We start from the raw sequence: 25,068 nt of genomic DNA, 5'->3' as shown, positions 1-25,068 counted from the left end.
TAGATAAGCCAAAGGGCAGTGCAGAGAATTGATAATGCATTGGACCAGCTATGAATCTGAGGTATCTTCTGCAGTTTTGTCTGATAGGGACATGCAAGTATGCCTCCTTGAGGTCCAAAGTCACGAGCCAAGCTTGCTTGCCCAGCATGGGAAGAAGCTGCTGTAATGTCAACATTTTGAATTTCGGGACATCCACGTAAGTGTTTAGAGATGAAAGATCCAGAATAGGCCTCCAGGCTTTGTCTTTTCTGGGAAACAGAAAGAGTCTTGAGTAAAATCCTTGTCCTTGTTCCTGCAGAGGTACCTTTTGAATAGCTCCCATGGTCATGAGTGCTGTAATTTGTTTTTGAGCCTCTGCCCATTGATTTGGTGGCAGATTTGGCATTCCTTTTAACCTTGGCAGAGTGTGAAAATGGAACCTGTAACCCTGTGAAATGATAATGAGAACCCATTTGTCTTTGGTGATCATATGCCAGTTGTGATAGAAAAGAGCCAGTTTTCCTCCCAGTGGGGCTGCCAAGAGAGAATTGTTTGGCAGCTGTAGTGGGAAGTCATTGGGACTGCTTTTTGTAAGGTTGCTCTGTCTTCTCCTTCTTTCTGGCCTGGTGCACCCCATTGTCGAGGCCTGTAAGGACCTTGTGGCTGCCCTCTGCCTCTTGGACGTCTGTATTTGCCCCTTTGAGGTCTGTCTGTAACAGGAAAGGACCAATTCTTTGTTGGCCAGTTTCTGCTAAATCTTGGAGGCTGTACCTGTAAGAAATCTTTCACTGTTTGCATAGATTTTGCCTTATCCTCCATTTTCTTTAGTACCTCTTCTGCTTTAACTCCAAATAGGACATCATGCTGCAAGGGTGCATCCAGTAGTTTTGCTTTAACATGATCTGGCAATGCATGTTCCTTTAACCATGCGTGTCTTCTAATGACAGAGCCTGTAACTGCTGCTCTGCAGGAGGCCTCTAAAGAATCAAAACCACATTGCAAAGTATGTTTTCCCACTTGTTCAGCAGCATGCAATAAAATCCTGCATTTTTTTAAAATTAGGAGGATCTGTATCTGAAAGCATTTTTTGTTTCAACTGAGACATCAGAAATTGCTGGTATTTTAACATGTGAAATTGGCAATTTAAAGCCCTCATTGCTAAAGCTGCAGATGTATATACTTTCTTTCCCCATCTGCCTAATGCTCTGGAGTCTCCGTCAGAGGGAACTGGGTTCTTTGCTGATGAGGCCTTGACCCCTTTGGGTCCCTGAGAAATAGTTTCTGGGTTTGCTACTGGGCTTTTATACAGAAATTTGTGTGAGTCAGGGACTCTGTAATACCTGTCTGGTTTAATTGGAGCTGGAGGTAAGGAGTCAGGATTTAAGCTGGATTCAGCATACACACCATCCACAATGTCTAACACTGGCGGAATAGCCAGGGGTCTGTGTTGAGGTAAAAGTAGGAATTCTCTGAGCCATTTCTTGGATTCTGTGTAATCCTGGCCCTCCCAAGGGAAATGCTCCCTCATGGTGTGTAAAGTTTCCCCCCAAAAATAATCCTCTGGGGGAGAGGCTGATGGAATGGATTTCTCAGCATCAGAATCCTCATAAGGGGGAAAAGAGTAACTTAGGTCTGAGGAAGACTGTGAGGAAATGGACACCTGGTCAGAGGAGTCAGAATCTACATCTTGTCTGGGCCTTTTATCAGGAGGGGGATGGGACCCCCTGATCAGAGTGATCAGGTCTTTGGCCATTTTGAGCATTTGTTTCATAGGCATGGAGGCCTGCCCTGGAGACTGTGATTTCTTAGATTTAAGAGGTGGTTTAGACTTAGAAGAGGGTAAGGCTAAGCTGACTAGGTCTGAATACACCCCCTGAAGCTGCAGGAGGCTCATGTACACCGGGATCCCTCTGTAGGGTCGGTTTCGGTAGTCTGTAAAACTTGGGAGTCTGATGGCCCAGCCATCTCTACTGAGTCGGTGGCTGCCTGTGGTTCTGCAGAAGCGGTCGTCATGGGCTGCGAAGGCGCCTCGCTGAAAACCGGAGAACCGGCGACTGGCCTAGAAGAGGTGTCGTCATCCGTTTTGGGCCTCGGATGCCTGTCTTTGTCTTTGCGCTTTTTATGAATTGCGGTTGTCGGAAGTTTCGACGGCATTGTATAATTACATTTTCTGCCAAAGCAATGTCGGGCAAAATCAAACCGACGTTTAATAGTGCGCTTGTTAAACCTAGCACAAAACCGACAACCAGTGACGTCGTGGTCTGGGCCTAGGCATGGGATGCAATAAGAATGGAAATCCTTATGAGGTATTTGCTTCCCACAAGAAATGCAGTTATTAACTTTTACTGACATCAGACTGAGGCGAGAAAAAGTTTCCCCAACGGGGTACTTAGCTTTGTAGAAGACTTCGGTTCTGGATTCAGAAATGAAAATCTGAGGAGTCGGCCAAATGGCACTTGCGAACTGCTTTTGCTTCGGGCACCGCGCGGCAAGAAAAAGTGAAGAAAATGGCATTGGCTGCATCTTATATACCCCTGTCGCACTGACGTCAGGGAGGAGGTGACAGCAATCAACGCCGGACCGAGACTTTGGAACTCTGGCCGACTGGCGAACCGCCTGACGGCAGGATAACCCAAGTGTAATGACTGCAGCAGTGTGACATGATGAGCATCTACATCTGCTGAACGTACCTAAACTCTGACTCTCTCTCACTTGAACCTGTTCCCACTAACTATATAAAGTCTCTACTCTCCAAACTCAAAACCTGCTCTCCTTCTGCTGATAACCTTCCATCTTATTTCCTACAGTTAGCTGCTGAATCCATTGCTATCCCAGTATCTATCTTAATTAACCATCCCATCTCTGAATCTAAAGTTCCCTCTATCTGGAAAGAGTTCTATACATTACCAATACATACAGGAGGTAAACTCTACCTATTGCTATGCTCTCTCCTCTCTCTAAAATCTTAGAAAAATGCATTCAAAAGCAAGTCATGCAACACCTATTACAAGAAAACTTGCCCACAACACAGCACTACAACTGCTCTACCACCCTTCATCCATACCATCTCTCTGGCAAGAGACAACAATAAACTAGTCTCCTGTCTTTTCCTCGACCTCTCTAACGCTTTTGATACTGTCTGTGACTCGCTCCTTCTTACCAAACTATCCAACCTCAACTTTTCCACTGCTACTGTTGCCTGGTTTTCCAGCTATCTCTCTGAGTGTAAGCAATCAGCGAGATGGCTCTCAGCAGTCTCCCCTCCTCTCCCAGTTAGGCTGAGTGTCCCACAATGGTCCAGTCTTGGCCCATTACTCTAACATCTTCACTAATTTTCTCTAATCCTCCTGTCCTCAATCTTCCCTCATACAATATGCTGATGACTCTACTAACATCACCATCTTGGAGACCTCCTCAGAGCTTATCACTGCTACCAAAGAATCCTTCAACTCTGTTGAAACCTGGCTTTCTCAAAATTCACTTATTCTCAACCCTAAAAAAAAAAAAAACTCCTCCTTTTTCTTCTTAAAAACCTCTCCTACCCCAAAACCAGTTTTTCAGTACTATCCCCTTGACAACACCTCCATCACTGTTGAAAACAACATAAAACTCTTAGGAGTATTAATTGATGATCAACTTAAATTTGACTTGCATATAAACAACTGTATAAAAAGACCTCACCAGAAACTAGGGCTTCTCTATCGAACAATAAGTTCCTCACCACCAAAGCTAAAATCACAGTCTCTCATGCCTACCTCCTACCTAGCCTATTATACAGTTCCCAAATCCTTACAAATCTAAACTTTACAATACTAGCCAAGATAGAGACAACTTACAATAAGGTAGCTAGATTTACAGCACAACGCACCTATAAATCTCACCATTGCCTTGCCGTAAAACATCTATACTGGCTAGAGCTTCCCCACCAGCTACTTCTCTCTCAACTGCTTATAGTCCACTCCCTCCTCTACCAGAAATCTTACTGCCCCAACCTATCTCCTCTCAACTCACATTATAACCCTGCCAGGCCGCTACGCAGCTCCCACCAAGACCTGCTAGAAATACACAAACCCAACAATAAAACTGGTCAAAACCTCTATAGTTACCACCCTTCTACATCTTGGAACAATCTTCCACTAGAAATCAGATCCCATAAAAACTTTAAGCAATTCAAAGCTGCAGCAAGAGAATATCTAAACTCTCAGTGGTCCTGCCTCTGTACACAACCTCCTTAAATCCTGGACAGTCCTACTAGGGCCCTTGCAAACATCAACAGCTTTGACTTTTATATCATAATTGTCACTAACCAGGTTATTTTCTCCTACTGTATAACACAAAAACTGTAGTAAAATGAAACTGTGATATTTGCAAATCTGGTTTTAGGTTGACCATCATTTGTAAGTAGATTCTGGAAATTGTATTTTCTCTAATTGTCACTGTGTTTATTTATTTTATTTTTTAACATTTGTTTACCGGGATTGTCCGACTGGACACAGGTCCATTTACAGCAGAGGCCCTGGGAGAAAAGCTCCACAATTAGATTAACATCAACATGGTAATACAAACAATCATATAACAGTGATAATTAAGGTAAGTACAGACATAAAAAGTCTCATACAATCCAGTCTAAACAATAAACAATACATCAGCAGTAAGCGAGTAAATTTACAAAGATAGAGAGGCTCATACATCAAAGCTTTAACATTGATTAGTGAGATAGGATAAAAGAAAAAAAAAGAATAAAAAATGATTAGAGATGACATATTATGCAATTTCAAGATGACAGTAAGATAACTAATTGTAGCATATATACAGTAGAGATAGCAGGAAGGAAGGTGTAAAGTGTGCTGAGATTGTGAGATTCATGTGATGCATGGACATAGCCATGTATTCATAAGATGTGATTTGACAGCATTTTTGAAATGTGTGTTAGTGGGGACAGAGGTCAGAGAAGGGTTATTCCAGGATCTAGCTATGGCATGAGAAAAAAAGAGCTTTCCCTGAGTTGTTGTTGGCTTTAGAGATGCAGAAGAGGAATTTCTCAGTAAATCGGAGAGGACAATTAGTTCTGTATGGAGAGTGCTGACTATTCTCTGTAAAATCTAGTGTTATCATTTGTCTCTACTTCAATATTTAATGTACAATAGTGGAGCTTTTCTCCCCGGGCCTCCGCTGAAAAAGAGCATCTCAGCTCAGTCGGACTATCCCAGTCAGCAAATGTAAGATAAATAAAAATAAATAAATAATGAGCAGGCAATAAGACATGAGAGGATGTGCAAGCTACAGAACCCAATGCATGCAGTAATATCTGGATAGTCCACATTTTAAAGTGAGTTACTGCACTCAGAAAATGGGGATTTTTTTTTTTTTTGGAGGGGGGGGGGTTGAGTGTGAGTGATCCTTGTGTAGGGTTATAACTTTAATTATGTGGAATTTTGGTAACATGGCAATCAATTCCATTCATAAATGGCATTTCACAGTTATTTCTGCAAACTATATTTTGGATCAAAATTGTCCACATTTAAAAAAAAGTCGACTGCATTTAGTCTCAAGCTTCAGGTGCTGGTGTACTGCAGATGTTATGTTGAAAAACTGAGCTTATAATGTTGCATTTTGGTACAGCTATAGCCATTTGTTGAAAACACTTGTAAAAAGTGCTTTTTCATGTTTTATAGACTTACTACTGGTGCCTTTATACTTACAGTTTCTGCATTAAAAGTGTTTTTTTTATTATTTTAGGACTGTCTTCTTTTTTGTAACCATCTGCTTATTTGTTAAAGATTTGTGAGTTTTGGAAAAAAATGGCTACTAATGAGAGTTTTTGAAGGCTACGAAAGAGAAAGGATCAGTGGCTGAGAATGTAAGATGTATGGGGTCCACACTAATTTTCACCCATGCACATACAAATTTAATATATACAATATAAACATATACATATTTGTGTGTATAAAGGTCTATATGACATCAACTTTTTAAAAAGTCGAAAGTCATACGGTCCAGACCATCTATTTGACTTCCCGAAAAGTCAAAGCAGTTGTATGGAGACTGCTGTACAGTGGGGATGGTGGAATTTTTCCATTCCCCCACTGTACTGTGATCTAAGAGTTAGTATATATAATTTGTAGTGGGTGTGGGAGGCACAGCCCCCACATGGGGGGTGCAGGGGGAGCTTGCCCCCCTACAAAAACTTATTTTTGTAATTTTTTCATTTTACTTTTCAAAAAGCCGGAAAGTTGAACATATGGTCTCGACCATATGACTTTTGATTTTCCAATAAGTCAACGATTTCATATAGACCTGTGTGTATGTGTACTATATATATATATATATATATATATATATATATATATATATATATATATTATACATATATATATATATATACACACACACACACCTATATTATATATCTATATATACACACATATATAATTAGTGTAACCAGAACAGAATTTTTGCAAAGTCCTGCATAACCCAAGCAAGAAGCAAAACAACTGTGACCCCATCACAGTGACCACAGAGTACAGTAACAGCTGGCAAAGCACAAATGCACACGTTTGTGCACATACATGACAATAAAATACTTTGTCAATCAAATCTATAAATAGGCTTTGCCAAAATTTAGGCAAAAAGAAAGCTGATCACCTGTCCGCTACTGAGTTACCAATGAAAATGTCAGCCGTAAAATACATTATGTCACAACATGCCCCTTTAGTAGAATTCCTGCAACCTATTCCAAAGTCTAATAAATGCAACAATGAGCAAGCAAATTAAAAATTACCGTTAAGCCCCTTAAAAACTCAAAATGCAGAGCACAAAATCATGTATAAAATGCAGTTTGCCGAGGAAAACTATTTTTTTAAATAGCAAAGTGTTCCACAACAAAAAGTAGCCCTTATGGCAGCCATTTATTACTTCACATGTGTACCTTGCTTTTTTGCTCTGCGTGACGTTTCCTTTTTCCAAAAATGCAGGCTAAATCTGTTTCTGTACGACAAGAAAGGTCCTTTCCTACAAAAATAAGATGAAACATGTCAGCTGCAGAAACAAATTCATTGTCACGAGGGGTTAACTGTTGTAAACTTCTACTGTGCTGGAATTTCAGCAGTACATGTACTGCTATTTTTTTGACAGAATTATTCGGAAATAATGGTATAGATGGAATGAGAGGATATTTGTCAGTGTTTCAAAACCCTGTCCCCTACAGATTCTTAAATTTGGTTGTCAAGTTTATGACCCTGGCCTTCACAAAGCTTGACAGCCATAACCCCATGTTGTTGCTACTTTCTATTTCAAACAGGAAAAAGAAGGTGAAAGGTTTACATAATGTAACCTTTTTCTGTAACTGATCTTTATTTGCACTTTTAGGTGCCCATATCTGCTGTTAGATCTCCAAGCAGTGCACTCCAGTCATCACTTCAAACAGAATTGGGTCAAACAATTGCCTTGGATGTCACCTTTAAGCAAATTACAAGAAAAAGAAGATACTTGCAATTCACAAATCCTTTCAAAATGGTTCTCATCTTCCAAACATATGATTTTTCTGGTAAGGAATTATACCTTTTCAAGTTGTTTCAGAGGGCTACAGAATGTGGCCACAGTGGTGCAGCTGTTAGCATTGCCACCTCACAGCAAGAGGTTCTCTGGTTCGGTTCTCAGCTGGGGTGCCTTCTGTGCGGAGTCTGCATGTCCTCCCTGTGGTTGCGTGGGTCTCCTCCAAGTGCTCCGGTTTCCTCCCACATCCCAAAGACATGCTTGTAGGTGGATTGGACACTCTAAACTGGCCCTAGGCATGAGTGTGTGCGCCTTCTGTGGAAGGTTGGGTGCCGGGGCTGGCAACTCGACACCGTAAAACTCCACTGCCAATCATAAATGGACAGTTGATCCGCTGTGGCGACCCCTAACCGGAAAAAGCAGAAAGAAGAAGTCATTAAACAAGCAGTTTTGCTAGACAAGGAGGGAATTGTTGAGGAAATAATGGAGCACTCAGAGGTGTTGTGAGGCTCATTGCCACAGGAGGGCATTACAGTGGTCAGAAAATGGGCTATCTTAATTTGGTTTGCATTTGTTTTACTATCAGTATATATATATATATATATATATATATATATATATATATATATATATATATATATATACACATACACACATATATATATATTTTTTTTTTAATATTTTTGATGTAAAATAAGTTCTTCTCTTAGTATTTCATGGGTGTTGTGGAATATGTAATTGCTGACAGGGGATATACTTAACATCCAAAATATACATTATGTAAGTATACACACACACACACACACACACACACACACACACACACACACACAGTGAGTTTCACATGAGTTTCACATATACAAGCAGTAACAGATGCAGAGACAGATACAGTTTCTCACACATATGGAGAAACTCTTACACACGCATGGACATGTACATGCAGAGGAATAGACAGACAGACACACAAACACATGCCCAGCAGTTACAACTATTTTTTACTATCTCCACTTCAGATGTCTCAATGTCAACAAATGAATGTAAAAATATGTACAGTGCAGGGGAATACAACTCCTCCCACCCCCACCTCTCAACTTTTCCCTAACCTTGCCTCAAAGTGCTGCTCTGTTCCTTTAAAATGTTTGATTTTTCATATTTATTATTGTTCAAAAAAAGCATGATGATACAAAACCTCTTGCTCTATTAACTTCTTAAATGCACAAGGGTAATATAAATTTTCCATAGTCTTGGTGTTAGGTCAGGCATTATTGTACAATCTTTCTCACACAAACACACACACCTTTCTAATTTATCTTCCCACTCTCGCTTGTTAAGCATGGTTTTCTAAGCATCACAGATAGTGGGTGGAACAAAAACAGTAGCTCCATTTAACTGCCTATTGCACTTACTTACTTTTTGTAATTTTTCTGTTAACTTAATTTTTTAAATGACCCTTGCTAAATGGGACATGTTTAGCAAGCAGAAAAAGCTTGGTATCAATTTGCCTTTAGCCTGTACTTCACCACGGCTTAACATGCTGCAGTGAAGCCAAGGACTTGATACAGGTCTCTCCTTACACATTAATACCCTTCTGGAAAATGGTTGTTTGCAGGGGGAGGTGGTCACAACTCTGCTTTGCCACTTGGTTGACACTCAACAGGAGAACTAGGTGTTGCACCTATATAGCACAAGCCTAAGGAACATGCAGTGCCATTGTGCAAATGCATACACCTCAGGATTCAGACTGCAGCAGACACTCCATGTGGTAACAGTATGCAGCAGAGCTTGGGGAGTTGCTGAGGGGGACGGAGCAATCCAAAGGGAGGGTAGGTCTCCATAGGACCAGCAGCCTGGCCCACTCTCTACTTACCTGACTCTTGCTTCTTTAGGAACAGACAGGCCTACAGGGCTTCCCAGGCAGAAATGAATCGGACATACGACTCTTGCCTGGCCAGGGAATTACAGTTTCTATTCCCAAAGAATGAATGGGACAAATGAATGCAGGTAGAACAGCTATCAGGTGAGGTCCTGTTGGGAAGGGGAAAAAACATATGCCATTCAGTGATGCTTTTTTACTGCATCTTACCAGAGGAATTTGCAGATACCTACTAGACATCTGCTGCACAATCAGAAAGAAGGAATACTCAGAGTGTGAGCTTCTACAATCTAATTTCAAAATGTACCAGCCAACCCAGTTGTGTAAAATGCAGCCAACAGGACTCCTGAATCTTGACTGAGCTAACTAAGGTATAGATACTTTAACTGCTTACCACTATTTTATTATTTACATAGCTACTACAAATAATGGAATACTAGGTCTCAATACAGACCGTTTAGCACCGCAAGCAAAGGCCTTCAGCACACATGTAGGAAAACCAGTCAAACCTTATTAATCTGGACACTGAAATTCTGTTAACATGGACCCTCATCAGTTTGGCTTGATGGTCCTGCCTCTTTAACTTCACTAACAACATCTTTGAAAAAGTTGCTGAAGCAGTAGATAGTGGTACACAGTACGTAAATCATACCCTGACCTGGACAAGGCCTTTGAACTGTTACCCATGCAGGCATTACTGACAAACCTGTAAATATGAATATAAATCCTTACACTGTGTAGTAACTAGCTAAATGAATGTCAGAGAATACTCATTGTCATAGGTGCCACTTCTGAAAGCAAACAAAGTTACCAATGATATACCATGGGGCTAAGTGGTGTGCCCACTCATATTTAGCATTTATTTCTCAAACCTTCAGGCCAACACTGTAGGTTTATGGTTAACTAAGTTTTCAGGCAACTGTAACTTGGGAGTAGTTACTCAATCTTCCTCGGACTCTCAATTACTCCAATTCATGCAAGGACAATATGCTCAAATTAAACAGGAAAAAATGTAGTTAATGTTTGTCAACAAAACATCTTCTTACACCATACAGGTGAGACACACTTCTAATCAGACATTGTCGTAAGAGATTTAAGTACTCCTGACGTTATTTCCTAATCATTTCTTAATCTTTTGACCAGCACTTCCCTACATTAATCAGGAAAACCTATCCAAGTCATCTAATTCAGTCTCAGTTCCCCTGTACTCCTGTCTCATCAAACCCATTATTGAACAAAATGCACCTTTTGGCATGTATTGGTCTAAACATATCACTCAAGACCTCAGAGGTTCTTAACTAAAAAGATCAGTGGCCTCAACTGGCAGCCCTCTCCCTATACTGAATTTTTTTTTTTTTTTACAGACTCCTCCATGGAGATCTATGCCAAGCCTTTCAAGTCATAAAAGATCCAACATACTTTGACCTTCTGTACCTTCACAGAACAGAAGGTTCCTCAAATGCGAGGTTAAACTTAAGCGTTCAACTTAAGTAAACCTCGTATCTACCATCCCTATTCTTATAAGGGTATTCCTCATACATGTAACTGACCCACAATTACAGAGGTTATACAGCTTGATTCAGTGGGTGAAATTTGTATATAACTTTCCATATATAAATAATGAACATCATGGTTAGCTTTTAGTTTTTATATATTAATTCTTTTAAACCTTAATGTAGCACTATGTTTTTCTACTGTATTTTTTGCTTTTTCTAACTTAATGTATCACTGTATTTACTACTGTGAATGTTTATAATAGGTCTATATTAGATTATCAAACTTGTAAAAGTTCGAACACCATATGGTCGACACCATATGTTCGAACTCTTAAAAGTTCAAAAATCAAAAACAAAACAAAAAAATCAGAATAAACCTACATGAAAGGTTAAGCAGGGAGGCAAGCCCCCCTGCACCCCCACTCTTTAAATATACCAACTCACAGATCGCACTACAGTGCAGACAATGGAAAACTTCCATTTCCGCACTGTACAGAGATCTCCATTGAAATGTTCAAACATTTACATGTTCGACCATATGACATTCGAACATGTATACGTAATATAGACCAGTTTATAACTATTTGTGGAGCTTTTCTCTCTGGGCCTTCGCTGAAAAAGGGCTTTGATCCAGTCCATCAAATGTCAAATAAATATAGAAATAAAGGAACTAAACCTTCATCAACAGATAAATAAGACATATTGATGTGATAGATTTATATTCCAACATATCCCCCACCTCTGAACAAATTTTGACCACATGACAAGCAGGGCAGCATCCTTGTCACCTTTAGAGTAAACATAGGTAATTGCATGGGAGCCTCAAATTCTCCGCAAGGAAACTTCTAAATATGAGTTATTGGCAAGACTTGTGATGTTTTGCAGACTGCTTGGAACTTACCTACAAACTTATGCAGTATAAAAATATGCTGAACTAAATTCTTTAATTCAACCACAGCACATAATAATTACTTAACAAATGCAATCACATCAGACTTTGGTTCAGGGCAGGCATGCTGTAAGGCAGTGGTCTGTACAACTCCCACCTCCACTGTGATATAATGTGGTACTGTGCCAATATCAGTACCAAAACAGCAGTATTTCTGTTGAATCTGTTGTACTTCTTGAGACTGCAGATACCCAAGAAAAGAAATCAAATCTAAATGAAATGAATCCCACCTGTCATGAGGTCTAGCCCTACAGGGAAACCAAAAAAAATCCAAGAGAGATCGCACTGCTCTTTAAAAAACATATGGAGTGTATTGAAAAAGGACTTGTTGATGCCGAAGGTGCAAAAAATAAATAGCACTTTGATGGACTGTATATCTAGTTCAGATCCAAGACTAAAAGACACAGGGATTGCCGTCGTTCATTGATTTGGACACAAATGTAACTGGTGAAAAAAAAATTGGAGTTTGCAGAGAATCACCTGAAATATACAGAAGCCAGATTACCTGGCACAGAAAATTATAGCAGGTGTAAAAACATCATATTAACCAAAAATCTGGAATGTGTAGAAACTAAAGACTGCCAAGTTTATATGGTGGAAAAGTTGTCTGAGTGGATGGGTATCACAAAGGATCAGCTACTAAAAGGGCCCAGTGCAAGCTTCACTAACAGCACCTACATACAAAGATGGCATCCTGTTCTGTTAAGATTCTCAAAGACAAAGTTCTCTCTGTCAGACAAGTCCCAAGGAAAGTTCTGAAGATCAGAGAAAGCTGGATCTATGTAGATATCATCAACCCACAGACCAGAGGTACACGAGTTGCCTTTCATGAAGCTTTCAAGCTCTGTACGCTTAATACGTGGTAGTCCAAGCTTTTCTATCTAGCTCAACTAAAGGTGCACTTACCAGGTGAGGCTGTGACTTTTTACTCACCAGAGGACAAGGAATCAAAACTTTAAGCTGTCTTATGGTGAGTAAAAAGTCACAGCTCCAACTGGTAAATACTCCTTTATTTATGCTAGATTGAAAAGCTTGAACTGCCACTTATGAAGCTTACAGAGCTTGACAGCTTAATGAAAGGTAACTCGCATACCTCTGGTCTCTGGGTCACAGTATGGCATGCTCCTCAAAAAGTAGAAAGTTCCCTACAAAATTCACATTTCCCAGAATCAGAACAGTCCCTTTTCTTTTCAGGTAAAGTTTGTTAGATAGGTAGAGGGCTACATTTTGTTGCTGACTACAAGAAAAATCTAGTCATTTGTTCAGGTAAACAACTTTCTAAATTACACACACTGACTCTGTTCTTACCCTACGACTCCACCTTCGTTTTTGTTCCTACCTGAATATGGAATGTTTTGACTTGATTATTACTGAAATTTAATTTTTGAATAATTTCCTGTGTCCTTTTAATGGATGCTCAAGACTTTCATTAAGTTCACTGGGACATTGAAAAGATCTTCAAAACCATGACACATGCCTATGTTTTTTTTTTTTTTATTTATTTACATATTGCTGACTGGGTTAGTCCCACTAGGCCAATGGCCTCTTTTCAGGGGATACACTAGGAGGCATTGAAACTGAATAGGAGAAATTTGGCCAGGAAACAGGGGAACTTCCCTATCGTGTCAATGTTGTGAAAGGGACCCATTTTGCAGGTGCACTTCCTGTTTCTGTTCCGGGTGAAGTGGCGACCTGGAGAAACAGAGAGGCAGGCAGAGAGAGAAGGAGATGGTGGAGAGGTGAGAGAAATGGAGGTGAAAGCAAATATGGAGACTGCAGAATGTGTGCAGGATTATGAAGAGATTTTTCAAAGAAATCTGTTTGATGGAGATGAGTCAGCAAATAATGGATTTTTAATTATAACCCCCCAGTTGGGAGGGTGGCGGGATGATTTACTTAAAGAAATGATGATGCAGAGTGAGCCAGAAAATGACAGAAATGTTTCCTGGGGGACATTATTGAATAAATACAATAGGATGATGCAGAGACAATCCTAAAGAATAGTGGTGAGATGGAAAAGAAAACATATGCAGAGAAAGTAAATGAAGGCAGAAGGGGAGTAGCAGAAAAGAAGGCAGAAGAAAATGAAAAACAGAAGTACGCGATAAGAATTCAAAGTAAAGACGACAAAGAAATAGGTATGAAGTGTGGGACAATTTAATAGCTCCTTTGGGTGTAAAAGCTTAAGAGGTAAGAGCATTTAGTTTTATTAACACAGAGACAGTCTGTGACATTATATTTGAGACTGTTTTTTTACGTGGAAACTTTTCTTGGAGAATATGAAAAAAAGACTGTAACCCATGGAATCTTTATGTGATAAAAGCATTTAACAGGGAAACAAAAATAAAATTAATGTACAATTTTGAACAGAGGAAGAGAGAGAGACTTCAAAAGGACATTTGAAAACTTTATGTAAATAAGTACTGGACACTACAAAAGTTTATAACAAAAGGGGTTTGTAGGCTGGTGGACAGAATTGTAATACTGTGTTAAAAATAGAAAGAGAAAAAGTTATACAATGAAATGTTATACATTTAACAAAATTGGACATTTACGGACGGATTGCAAAAATGAAATTAAGAGTAAGGAAAAAAAGAGAAACAGAAGGAAATGAACAAAGAAAAGAAATTTTAGAAAAAAGGGTACTTGCGTATTATCGCAATCAGATTTGTGTGGTGACATACTGTATATGAAAGAAGGGTACTGTAAAGTGTGAAACAGTTTGGGGTCAAATTGTGTGCCACATACCAGGAGGAATAAGGGTAAATGACCTCTTTGCAGGGAGCATCCCTGTCTGAACTAGACACATGACTGTTGCTTTCCAATAGTCATTAATGTAACGAGTCAGCAAAGTGAACAGGTTCTCCACAACTGAAATGCCGCCTCTTGCAAACAGAGTTAAAAGTGTTACTTACTACTCCTTACAGGTAACTTTTGTCGTCATGATTACTGGCGCCTAAAAGTAACTGCATATACTGATCAGTACCTTCCCTTTGGTAAGATGTCAAACAGAACTGCAGGCTTTTTCATGCAGTATAGCATTATGAATGAACGCTATAAAGATTATAATCACCAAATAAAAGCTATGAATTCTTTGCATTATTGCAACTGTTGTGTGTTTATTTCTCTGCATACTTCATTTGATGTCTGATCTTTGGTTCCCAATCTGAGTAGTAAGCATTTAACAAGATATCACACCCCAAAATAACCGTCATTCTTCCCCGCTCTCACAAGCAGCAGTCATTGTGATCGCTGTGTTCATTGCCTGACGTCAGTAAAGCACGCTACCTACAAACCTGAATTTTCCCCTTATTCCTCTTCCAAACCCATAACCAATATCCCAGAACACTTCTTAACAGTTTAGCCAGCCCTTTTAAACTTAACAGACATTGTTTGAGTGAAACATGACCAATTATCGCATGTTGCAAATCTGGTTGCGAATATACGCAAGTTTCGAAAAAAGAAAAATTAAATGGTAAAAAAAATAATAAAGAGGATGTGAAGGCTGCCAGCGCAGCTATCTAGAATATTGTAAAAAAATTCCATGTCATTTGTGAATAGTAATATGATTTGTATGCTTGTCCTACAAATGTAAGAAAACTGTATGCTATGTGCTGAGCTTCAAGAATGTAACCACAGTGTACCCTACTGGAAAAGTACAGAGTTAACTTGTCAACTTATTTTCTTAGAGTTTTGCAAGTAAGAGTTTTACGATTGTGTTTATCACAGCTAGAAGACAGAATATGCCTGCAGCTAGAAATTCTTTCTATTGTCTGGAAACACAAATAATTACAGGTTTCAAAGGTAAAAGTTCCAATTCCGGGCAAGCGTCTAACAGATAAGTATTTCTGACACAGGGGTGATAACTTTTAAGTTTTTGTTAGCAATGGCAACTAAAGGCAGAGGTGACAAGAATGATGTAATATGAGATAACCCAGCAGAAATGTTTGATAGTAACTTAAGAACCATCTCAGAGAGCGAGTCTGTGCATTTTGTATTTGTCTCTGGACTTGTAAACATCCATTCCGCACTTGCATTTGCCTGGCTCTGTAAGTAAGAATTAGATCATAGTATCTCTCTTAGAGATAGATAGGAACTTAGTAAGATTTGTTTAGATGTTTTCTGTATTTATGTCAGACTGTCCTGCAATGTTGTTTTAAAATATTTCCTGTGATTCTGAACTCGGTTGTCATTGTGTTGAGTTGAGTATTGTCTTGTGCTTTTATTATTTACTATTAAATATATATTGGGGACACTGTACAGGCCACTCAAATAGCCTTAAAGTCTTGGACACACCATTTGGACAATAGTAACATTACACAGTAGAACTGGTCACCCTTTGAGAAGGGCCTTAACGTAGCTGATAAAGGGTGGTTGGTGGCAGTGATTTCTACCTTATAGTCTGGGCAGAAGGGGGCATAGCTAGTGTGCCAGCCTTCCCCAGGGTTGTCTATGTGTTTGTAATATAAATCAAATCGCTACTTGGGGCAGGGCCACGAAGCATTGGTTGGACAGAGAGGGTGCTGGAGATTTTGGCTTGACCACTTAGCTGAGATCTTAACCCTATAGCTGTGCCAGTGGGGAGTCTTACTGGGGATCTGGAGAGAGAGGGAGAAACCAGCCCCACACTGACTGTGATCTCTGTGTACTCTTAAGGGAAATTGTACTTTACTGTGCATGTACTTGTCATCCTCCCAATGTGCACGTCCCTCACTGGTATTAATGGTGAGGACTGAGGCTCCTTGATTACTGGGCCAGTGCAGGGGCGTCACAGAGGACACAGAAGAAAGTTCTGAAATAAGTGATAAAGAAAACATAAATTGGGTGGTAGTAAAAGGGAAAAAAATAGGATCATAGGAGATTACTAGGCTACTGATGCAGAGGTAATTTTAAGCCTAGACGTTTCATCCCAATGCAATACCATAGAAATCCTAGTCAATACCCAAGACTGCATTTAGTGATGACTGCCCATGCCCAATCTGGGTTCTATCCCTGGTAAGAATTTACAGTGCCCCATCCACTTATCCAGGTTTCTCTTGAACAGCATCACAGAGGTGCACTCTTTCACATGAATTGGTAGCCTGTTGCAAAGATGCTGCAGTCACTGGCAGATAAAGCTGTCCCTCCAGCATGTCCTATTTAAGTTGCAGGCCATATTTAGATCCCTGGAACGGGTAGCCCTAGTCCTGTTTGATTTATGGATATGCAGCAAGTTAATCAGGTTTGGGTCTTAGATTGCTCTGTAAGCCAGGCATAAGTCTAACCTAAGAGGTCTATACGATACAGACTATAGTGACAGGGACTTTAGTCGGTCTGTGTAAGGCACATGCTGGAGACCCTTGATCTTCTTTGTTAGAAATCTCTGAGGTCTCTCTAATTGCTGCAGGTGCTTAGTATGGTACATGCCAAACGGGGCATTATACTTAATTATGGGCTGGATAAATGCAGAGTATAGAGGGTTATAACTTATTTTGCTCTCGAAGTGATGACTTTACTAATCAAGTGTGCTAAGTAGAAAGCATTCCTTACAAGAGTAGACACTTGGTGGTCAGAGTTAAGGTCGCAGTCAACTTGTGATCCCAGATCCTTTACCACTTCATGGGTACTTAGGGTATTGTTGTTGATTTGATATTGTGAGAGGATATTGTTTGCGCTAAACAAAATGATGATGCATTTCTTTGTATTCAGTTTGAGACTGTGACAAATACACCAGTTGTTGGTCTGTGTGAGACCCTCCTGGAGTATACTGACATCAATTGGGGATTCAATAACTGTACCTAGTTTGCAGGGGTCTGCAAACTTGGTTAGCCACAAACCCTTAGTTTTGACCTGAACTTCTGAGAAGTATATATCAAACAGTAGGGGGCCCAGCACTGACCCCTGTGGCACTCCACTGGGAACAAGTCTGCTGGTTGAAGTGGAGTCACCCACTTTGATAGTGTGTGTCCAATTTGTGAGCCAGTTGGCAACCCATCTTACAACAAAGGGGTTTAAATTCAGTTTGCTAAGTTTATTGGTAATGCCTGGATGTGGGATTGTGTCGAAAGCCTTTCCAGGTCAAAGTATGCTGTATTGGTAAAAGGGAAAAAGACAGATAAAAAAAATTTAAAGGGATAAGTACAAAAGAAAAAAGAAAGGAGATGGATGGAAAACAATATGCACAGCTAATGACTGGGGGTTGGTATAATGGTTAAGAGGTTTGATTCACAGACGCAAGGTACTGCGTTTGAATCTCCCCTTTGGGAGAGAAATTGGCTAGGCTTAAAATGCCATATTAAGAAAGCTAGCTGATTAATTAACTATGAACTTATGAAACCATGAATCTAAGGAAAACAGGAAATGAAAATTTAGAGTGCTTTCTGTAAATGTGAATAGGATTAAAAATATAAGAAGAAGAATAGGAGCTTTGCAGTGGTGTAATATATGTGATGTAGATGTAATTATATTAGAAGACACATGATTTTTAGCAAATGAAGAAAGACTGCAAATAGAAAAACTACTACAGGGAGGAAAGAATCTGGATTTTGGAAAATGAGATATTCTGGAATAGTCATATTTGGTAGAAATACAGTAAAGATATTAGATGCAACTACAGTAGAAAAGGGAAGATTAACCATTGTAGATTTAAAATGGAAGGAACAAGTATAAGGAATTATAATACATGCATATACCAACTATAAAGAAAGGAAAAGCTTACGTCATCAATTTTAGACTATGTAGTGATAAATATGACTATTATAATAATAGGTGGTGGTGCTGTGATAGTGTTGTCGCCTCACAGTAAGACGTTGTCCTGTTCGATTCTCAGCTAGAGCGTCTTCTGTGTGGAGACATACGTGAATGGGCGTACCTTCATTGAAGGTTGTGCGTCAGGGCCGGCAACTCGGCACGTAAAAATCTACTGCCAATCATTAGCGGACTGGAGTTCCGCTGTGGCGACCCCTAACCGGGAAAAGCCGAAAGACACAACAACAACATAATAATAGAAGACTTTAACTGTGATGTATGAGGCAAGCATAAAAAAGGAAATGATACAAGAAAAGTGTTAGAAGTTATAAATATGTAGTAAGTTAAAACTCTGGGACAAAAATTTATGGATTTACAAAAGGGGAATGTAAACAACTGAAATAGATTATTTTATAGTATCAGAAGGTTTGGTTATAGGAGAAGTAGTAGTAGTAGTTGAAACAGGATTTCCTAACTACCTTGCAATATGGAAAACAAAGAATATATAAAATAGGCTAAGGAATAAAAGGATAAATGAGAAAGCATGGAATGAAGAAGGAAGAGATTAGTAATACAATTATGGAACAATCATGTTACTATGAAAACTTTTTATATAAACTAGTCTGAATGGTGGATGATATTTATGGAAAAATATAAAAAATTTTTTTTTTTACACTGGCAATACAATGTGAGAAAAGTAAAGAAAAAAATTATGGCAGAACATATAACAATGCATTGGAATATTTTAAACTTAATGATGGGAAAGTACTTTACCAAAGAAAAAGAACTGTATGGAAGAAATCAAAAAAAGTACAAGAACTGTTATATAAGCAAAGATATTTTTCAAGGTAAAAGAGAAATAGTACAGAGTTATTTTAACAGATTGGTAAAGGAAGACGGTAATGTAATGAGAGAGATAAAAAAGGAAAAGGAGAAATAGAACTCAGGACAAGATTACAAATAGTGTAGTACAATAAATGCATAAAGAAAAAAGAAGGTAGTAAAAACACCTGGAAAGGAAAAAAGTTAAAAGAAAGAGAATAAAGAGTTGGAAAAGGAGATTTCTTTAAATGAGCTAGATAAAGTATTACAAGTAAATACAGATTCAGCTGCAGGACCAAACAGAATAGGGTGTAAAATGTATAAATATTTAAGGGATTGGCAAAAAAAATGTAAAAATTTTGAATGGATAATTAAATTAATGTTTTATGCATAAAGAAGGGTCTATGTCTAAATTCTGAACTTTCAAAACACTGACTTTCTTATGGTCGAGACCATAAGATCGAAGTTTTGAAACTTCAAACCGTTTAAATGGAGATAGCCGTACAGAGTGGAATGGAATACTTACCGTTTTCCTTGCTGTAGTGCAATCTCAGAATTGGTATATTTAATTAGCAGGGGGTGTGGGGGTGCATGGGGGGGGGGCTTGCCCCCTGCAAAAAGGTTCTTTTTTTATTTAAATTTTGAAGTTTCAAAACTTTGATCTTATGGTCTCAACCATAAGAAAGTTGATGTTTTGAAAGTTCAAAATTTAGAAGTAGACCCACAAAGAATTATGTAGTAGAATACTTAAATTCATATGGAAGAAGGAAGACAGAAGACAATTAAAAAACTGAGTATGGATAGTATTGATTAATGATTATTAGATCTTTATGAAAATAACACAAAACAGATTTGAAACTAAAATGGAAAATATTTTAGAAGATGGTACATACAGTATAAAGTGGAAGGGTTGTCAAGAATCATTAATGATAGTTACGGAAATTGTGGATAAGAATAAAAAAGAAGAAACAAAAATTGCGATAAGAGACCTTAATAAGGCATTTAATACAATTGGACATGAAGTTTTAGGGGTAATAATGAAAAAATAGGTTAGGAAATTATGTATGTCAGCATACAGTAATCTTCTTCTTTCGGCATACAGTAATAATAAAGTGAAATACTTGTAAATGGCTGGATAAGCCAAGAGGTACAAATGAAGAGTGGTATAAGACAGGGGTGTCCAATGAGCTGTATACTCTTTGCAGTAGTTATGAATGACAATATGTGACACAAATCACAAACTGAAGGAGGTGGGGTATATAACACTTGAAGACTTAAGCATTCCAGTTCTGTTAACATATGCAGATGACACTACAATTGCAGAAAAACTCTGGATAAAAGAATTAATCATTTGCACAAATAAGTCTCTAGAAATGATAGGGATTACTTTAAATAAAGAAAAGTAAAGGTTTAGGTGATGTCGTAAAGATAAGGTGTATATATTTTACAATGAATGAAATTTCTGAGTTGGAAATAAAGATACAAGTAGAATTCAATGGGAAAAACAATAGAAGAAATAATACAAACCTGTCTATTCTGTAGAACTTATAAATTATACAGTACTAATGGGTAAAACAGCATACTTAACAAATCTATTTATGTGCCAACATTATGTGAAAAGGAATTACTGCAGATAATGTGCTCATTTATATGGAATTCTAGACTAAACCCAGTGAAAAATGGAGTTTTGTATGTAAATAAAATGTCAAGATGCCTCCTTTTACATGTCTTCTTTGTAGGAACACTTAGAGAAGATTTGTCCAAATGCAAAGAAATTGAATGTAATCCAGACACTATCATCCTATTCCTTCTGTGGCTTTCAGCCCTGCTGTCACAATGACGATACAGCTTAGGCATTAAACAGACAGGTAGGCCTGAATGGAGCCAATGTCATGCTAGCTACTTAGAAATATCAATCAACCCTAGAGGCTGCTTGTTCTCGGTCTCCAATCTGTTGGTGACTGATGCTGAGAATCTTGGCACCAAACATCAAGGTAGCTAAACTGATGAAGTTGAAAGGATAGACATATAGTCAGTGGCACTTAACATTAATGTTGAGGTGAACTTCATAACAGCTATGGTGCAGAGATTTAGAAAAAACGTTTTGACAACTGATATCAACAATGGCTCCAAATGGGACTTCTGAGATGGCTGTACACTGAGTGACAACTTAATTCTGGCTCTCTCAGTCTGAAAACAGAAACCACAGTGGGCCTAGATTTCTGGGTAAATTCCAATAACTGACTAGTAACTGCATTGCCTAGATGCCAGGGAAAAAATATAAAGGACCTGGAGGAAAATCAGCTACAAAAGCTGAGGAAAAAAATCACACACTGGGAAAAGAACTGCAGTTGTTCAGAACAAAGTGGTGCAAGTTCCAGACATGACTACCAGTAACCTAGAGGAAAGTATAAAGCAGCTGCACACGGATCTGGTTAAAATAAAAAACACCAATGAAGTATATCAACACAAACAATAAAAAGCTGGAAAAAAATGGAAGAAGCTTTGAACAGATATTCAGATAAGGTGGCAGAACTGCAAAACTCACAGGATGAAATGAAGAAAAGGCTGGCTGAATATAAGGCTCCACAAGAAGAGGTGTTTCAAAAAATAAAAGAATTAGAGGACAGAGCATGTAGGGGAAATCTGACTTTTCTGCTGTACCAGAGAAGCTGGAAGGAACAGACTGTATTCATTTTATGAAAGTACAATTAAGCAACTGGACTGATACTCCAAATCGAAAGGGCACATCGTATGTATGCTCCAACCTGCCTCTGAGTAAACAACATAAACCTTTAATAGTAAAAATGCAATCTTACCAGCAGGAGTTGATTCTGACAAAACTGTGACAGAAGGACAAAGTACTAAAAGTGGGATACAGCAGAGTGTTTGTGGAGAATGTCTACTCACTGCACACTAAACAGAAGAGGAATTTATTTACTCCATTATATAAGGAAAGGATGAGAAGCAGGCATGAGATTTAAACTTCTGTACCTAGCTATCTTCATAATATTTTTCCCTGAGGAGCAAAAACATTTTTTGATGAAATGCATGCTAAGGAAGAAATACAAAAGTTTGTCCAACAAAAGGTGAGCTGTGAAACAGAAGGAGATTCTGCTTCTTGTTCTTTTGGTAATAAAGACCACAGAGAGACTGTGCCAGTGAAACCTTTCCCAGCGTTTCAACAGAAAATGATTGAAAGATGGAAAAAAAGCACAGAAGTTGACTAGAAGAATTGAAAGTACACTGGAGATGAAGTAGAGACAGGGTTTGGAAGATGGAGATGAACAGGAATAGAACAAAAGAATCAGGAAATATTGGACTTTGTTAAACGTGTAGGGGACTTTGTGTCATTAATGTTCAGAAAAATAAGAGAGGGGAAGTGGAGGGAGAGAGTTAACTAAGTAAAACAATTTTTTTCTTAACAGTATTACTTAAGTGGTGCATGATTTTCTCTGCATGTTATAAAGCAAAGTTTTTTAAGTTACTTTTAAGTGTAATGGGGATACTAGTGTAAATAGGTGCTTCTGTTCATTCTTTATGTTTCCCTCTCTCTCTCTCTTTCTCCTTGTGTAGTTTTAAAAAATGTAGGCACTACAATGTAAAACAAAAAAGGGGGGATCTGGTTTAAAAGAGCATGACAACAGAAAAATAAGTGGACGTTTTCTCATTCTTGCATAGGGGAATGACTGTGTTAAGGCCTTTGGCTTTATCTAGTTGTGACGACGGTGCACTGGCCCAGCAATCAAGGAGCCTCAATCCTCACCACTGACACCAGAGAGGTAGTCTCTTAGAAGAGGAAAGGATAATTAATACACACCGTAAAGTACAATTTCCTTTAAGTGAAAACAGAGATCACAGTTAGTCTGGGGTTGGCTGCTCCCTTGCTCACCAGGTCCCCAATAAGACTCCCCACTGGCACAGCTATAGGGTCCAGGTCTCAACCTAACTGGGCAAGCTAAAACCTCCAGTACCCTCCCTGTCCAACCAGTGCTTCGTGTCCCTGCCCAAGTAGCTGACACAACACACACACACTTTGAGAAGAGGTTATACAACCACACAGATCTTCCTGGGAAAAGGCTGGCACGGGTTATCCAACTGTGCCCCTTTACCCAGACTATACGGTAGTAATTACTGCCACCACCCAGTTAATAATATCAGCTACAAAAAGGCCCTTAAAAAGGTGACCAAGTACTACTGTGCAATATTAATAATCCAATGGTAATGTGACTATACAGTCTAAGGCTTATCAGAGAGGCCTATTACAATAAGCTCTATATATATATATATATATATATATATATATATATATATATATATATATATATAATGTACTCCAAAGCTTATTTCTACACAAACCAGCCACATGTAGAAGGTGTTAAAAATATTTAATAATAAACAATTAAAACACAAAACAAAACTACTACACCACAGAGATATCCAAGAGTTCACAGATCACACAGAAACTTAAAACAATATTGTAGGAAAGATCAGATTTCAAAGAAAAATACCAAATTAATCTTTACTAGCTTTAACTATTCCTACAAGAGATTACAGTGCTAAAACTTGCATGTGAGCATAAGCAGTGCTGAGGTTGGATGGCTCAAGACAAATGCTTCTAGTCTCTTGTAAGACATAGTATTTTAAACATCACTAACAAACATGTCTCTGGGTCCTCCCCAGATTACATCATCATGTTGACACTTAAGATTTCCCAGTATTCATATTGCATCATCTTAACACCCTGCTGAGTTCCCAGGCTAATAGAAACTCTATTTACATTATTTAGCACTTAGAGCAATAAAGGATGTTTCACATGTACACGCTAGTAGAAATCAAAGCAATAAAGCACTTTTCACATCTAAATTCTAGTCATAAACTTTAGCCTTAAAGCAATGGGCCTGAAACCTTCATCCAGCCGCCCTGGGGCTGACTTGTAAAACATTAAAAGATACAACATGCTTCACTGGGGCAGTAGAGTGCAATGTTGTCACATATTTTGCAGTTCCACATTTCACAGTGTTTTCCTACATTTAAAAACACACTCCTGTATTTTACATTTATTTATACAAATGATAGAGTTATGTATCAAATTCTATTTGACTAGACTGGCAGCCTTCGCCCATCTCTCCCCAATCGTCACACTAGTAATACATTTTGACAGAAAGGAAGTCAATGAAAAAGAATACTGAATATTACAAGGACTTTTTTCTAGTAAACAGTCTTGTATCTGGTTCTCATGTCACTAGCAAATAATCTGATAAAGAGAAATGGCTTGAAGAAAATGTTTTCTGAAAGCATTCAAGAGTCTTCCCAGCTGGAAGAGCTATAAAGATAAGGCAAAACCAGTCAGCACTCACAGGCACTACCATGCGTCTTAGTATGGATAAGCTTTCTTTCTGTTTAGCTAGAGTCTGTGTGCACGGCTATCAATTTGGAACTCATGTTCCTATTAAGGGGTAAAACTCCAATATTTGAAGATGTACATAGTTTTGTGCGTTATTATTAAGTTAGTATGTTTTAGGGTGTTATGGCGTTGGTCTGTGTATTTTTATTTGAGGGTTTTCAATAAAACAATAATTTCTGCAAGATGTGACATAGGCTGAAAGGAGATGACAAGAAACAGTTGTATAAAAGATTAGCCTGCCAAACAGTGTACGCATACAACACAAAAGCTGGAACTAGACACTTAACAAAAAAGCTGTTATACATAAAAGGTGGGAATAATA

The 25,068-nt window shown here is 38.5% G+C and overlaps 1 protein-coding gene across 3 annotated transcripts in view; it reads right to left on the bottom strand.

Moving 5' to 3' along the window:
* Positions 1 to 25,068, bottom strand: part of PINX1 (PIN2 (TERF1) interacting telomerase inhibitor 1) — a 1,591,633-nt gene that overhangs the window by 1,005,424 nt on the left and 561,141 nt on the right. For all 3 annotated transcript variants that reach the window (XM_044062702.1, XM_044062701.1, XM_044062703.1), the window contains exon 6: positions 6,908 to 6,990. In XM_044062702.1, the coding sequence (XP_043918637.1) occupies positions 6,908 to 6,990 (83 nt within the window). The remainder of the gene's footprint in view (positions 1 to 6,907; positions 6,991 to 25,068) is intronic.

This window comes from Protopterus annectens, chromosome 2.part1 (genome assembly GCF_019279795.1).
Source record: "Protopterus annectens isolate FY-2018-M chromosome 2.part1, PAN1.0, whole genome shotgun sequence".
In the NCBI taxonomy this organism is placed as follows: domain Eukaryota; kingdom Metazoa; phylum Chordata; order Ceratodontiformes; family Protopteridae; genus Protopterus; species Protopterus annectens.
This window is presented reverse-complemented; position numbering and strand designations above follow the sequence as displayed.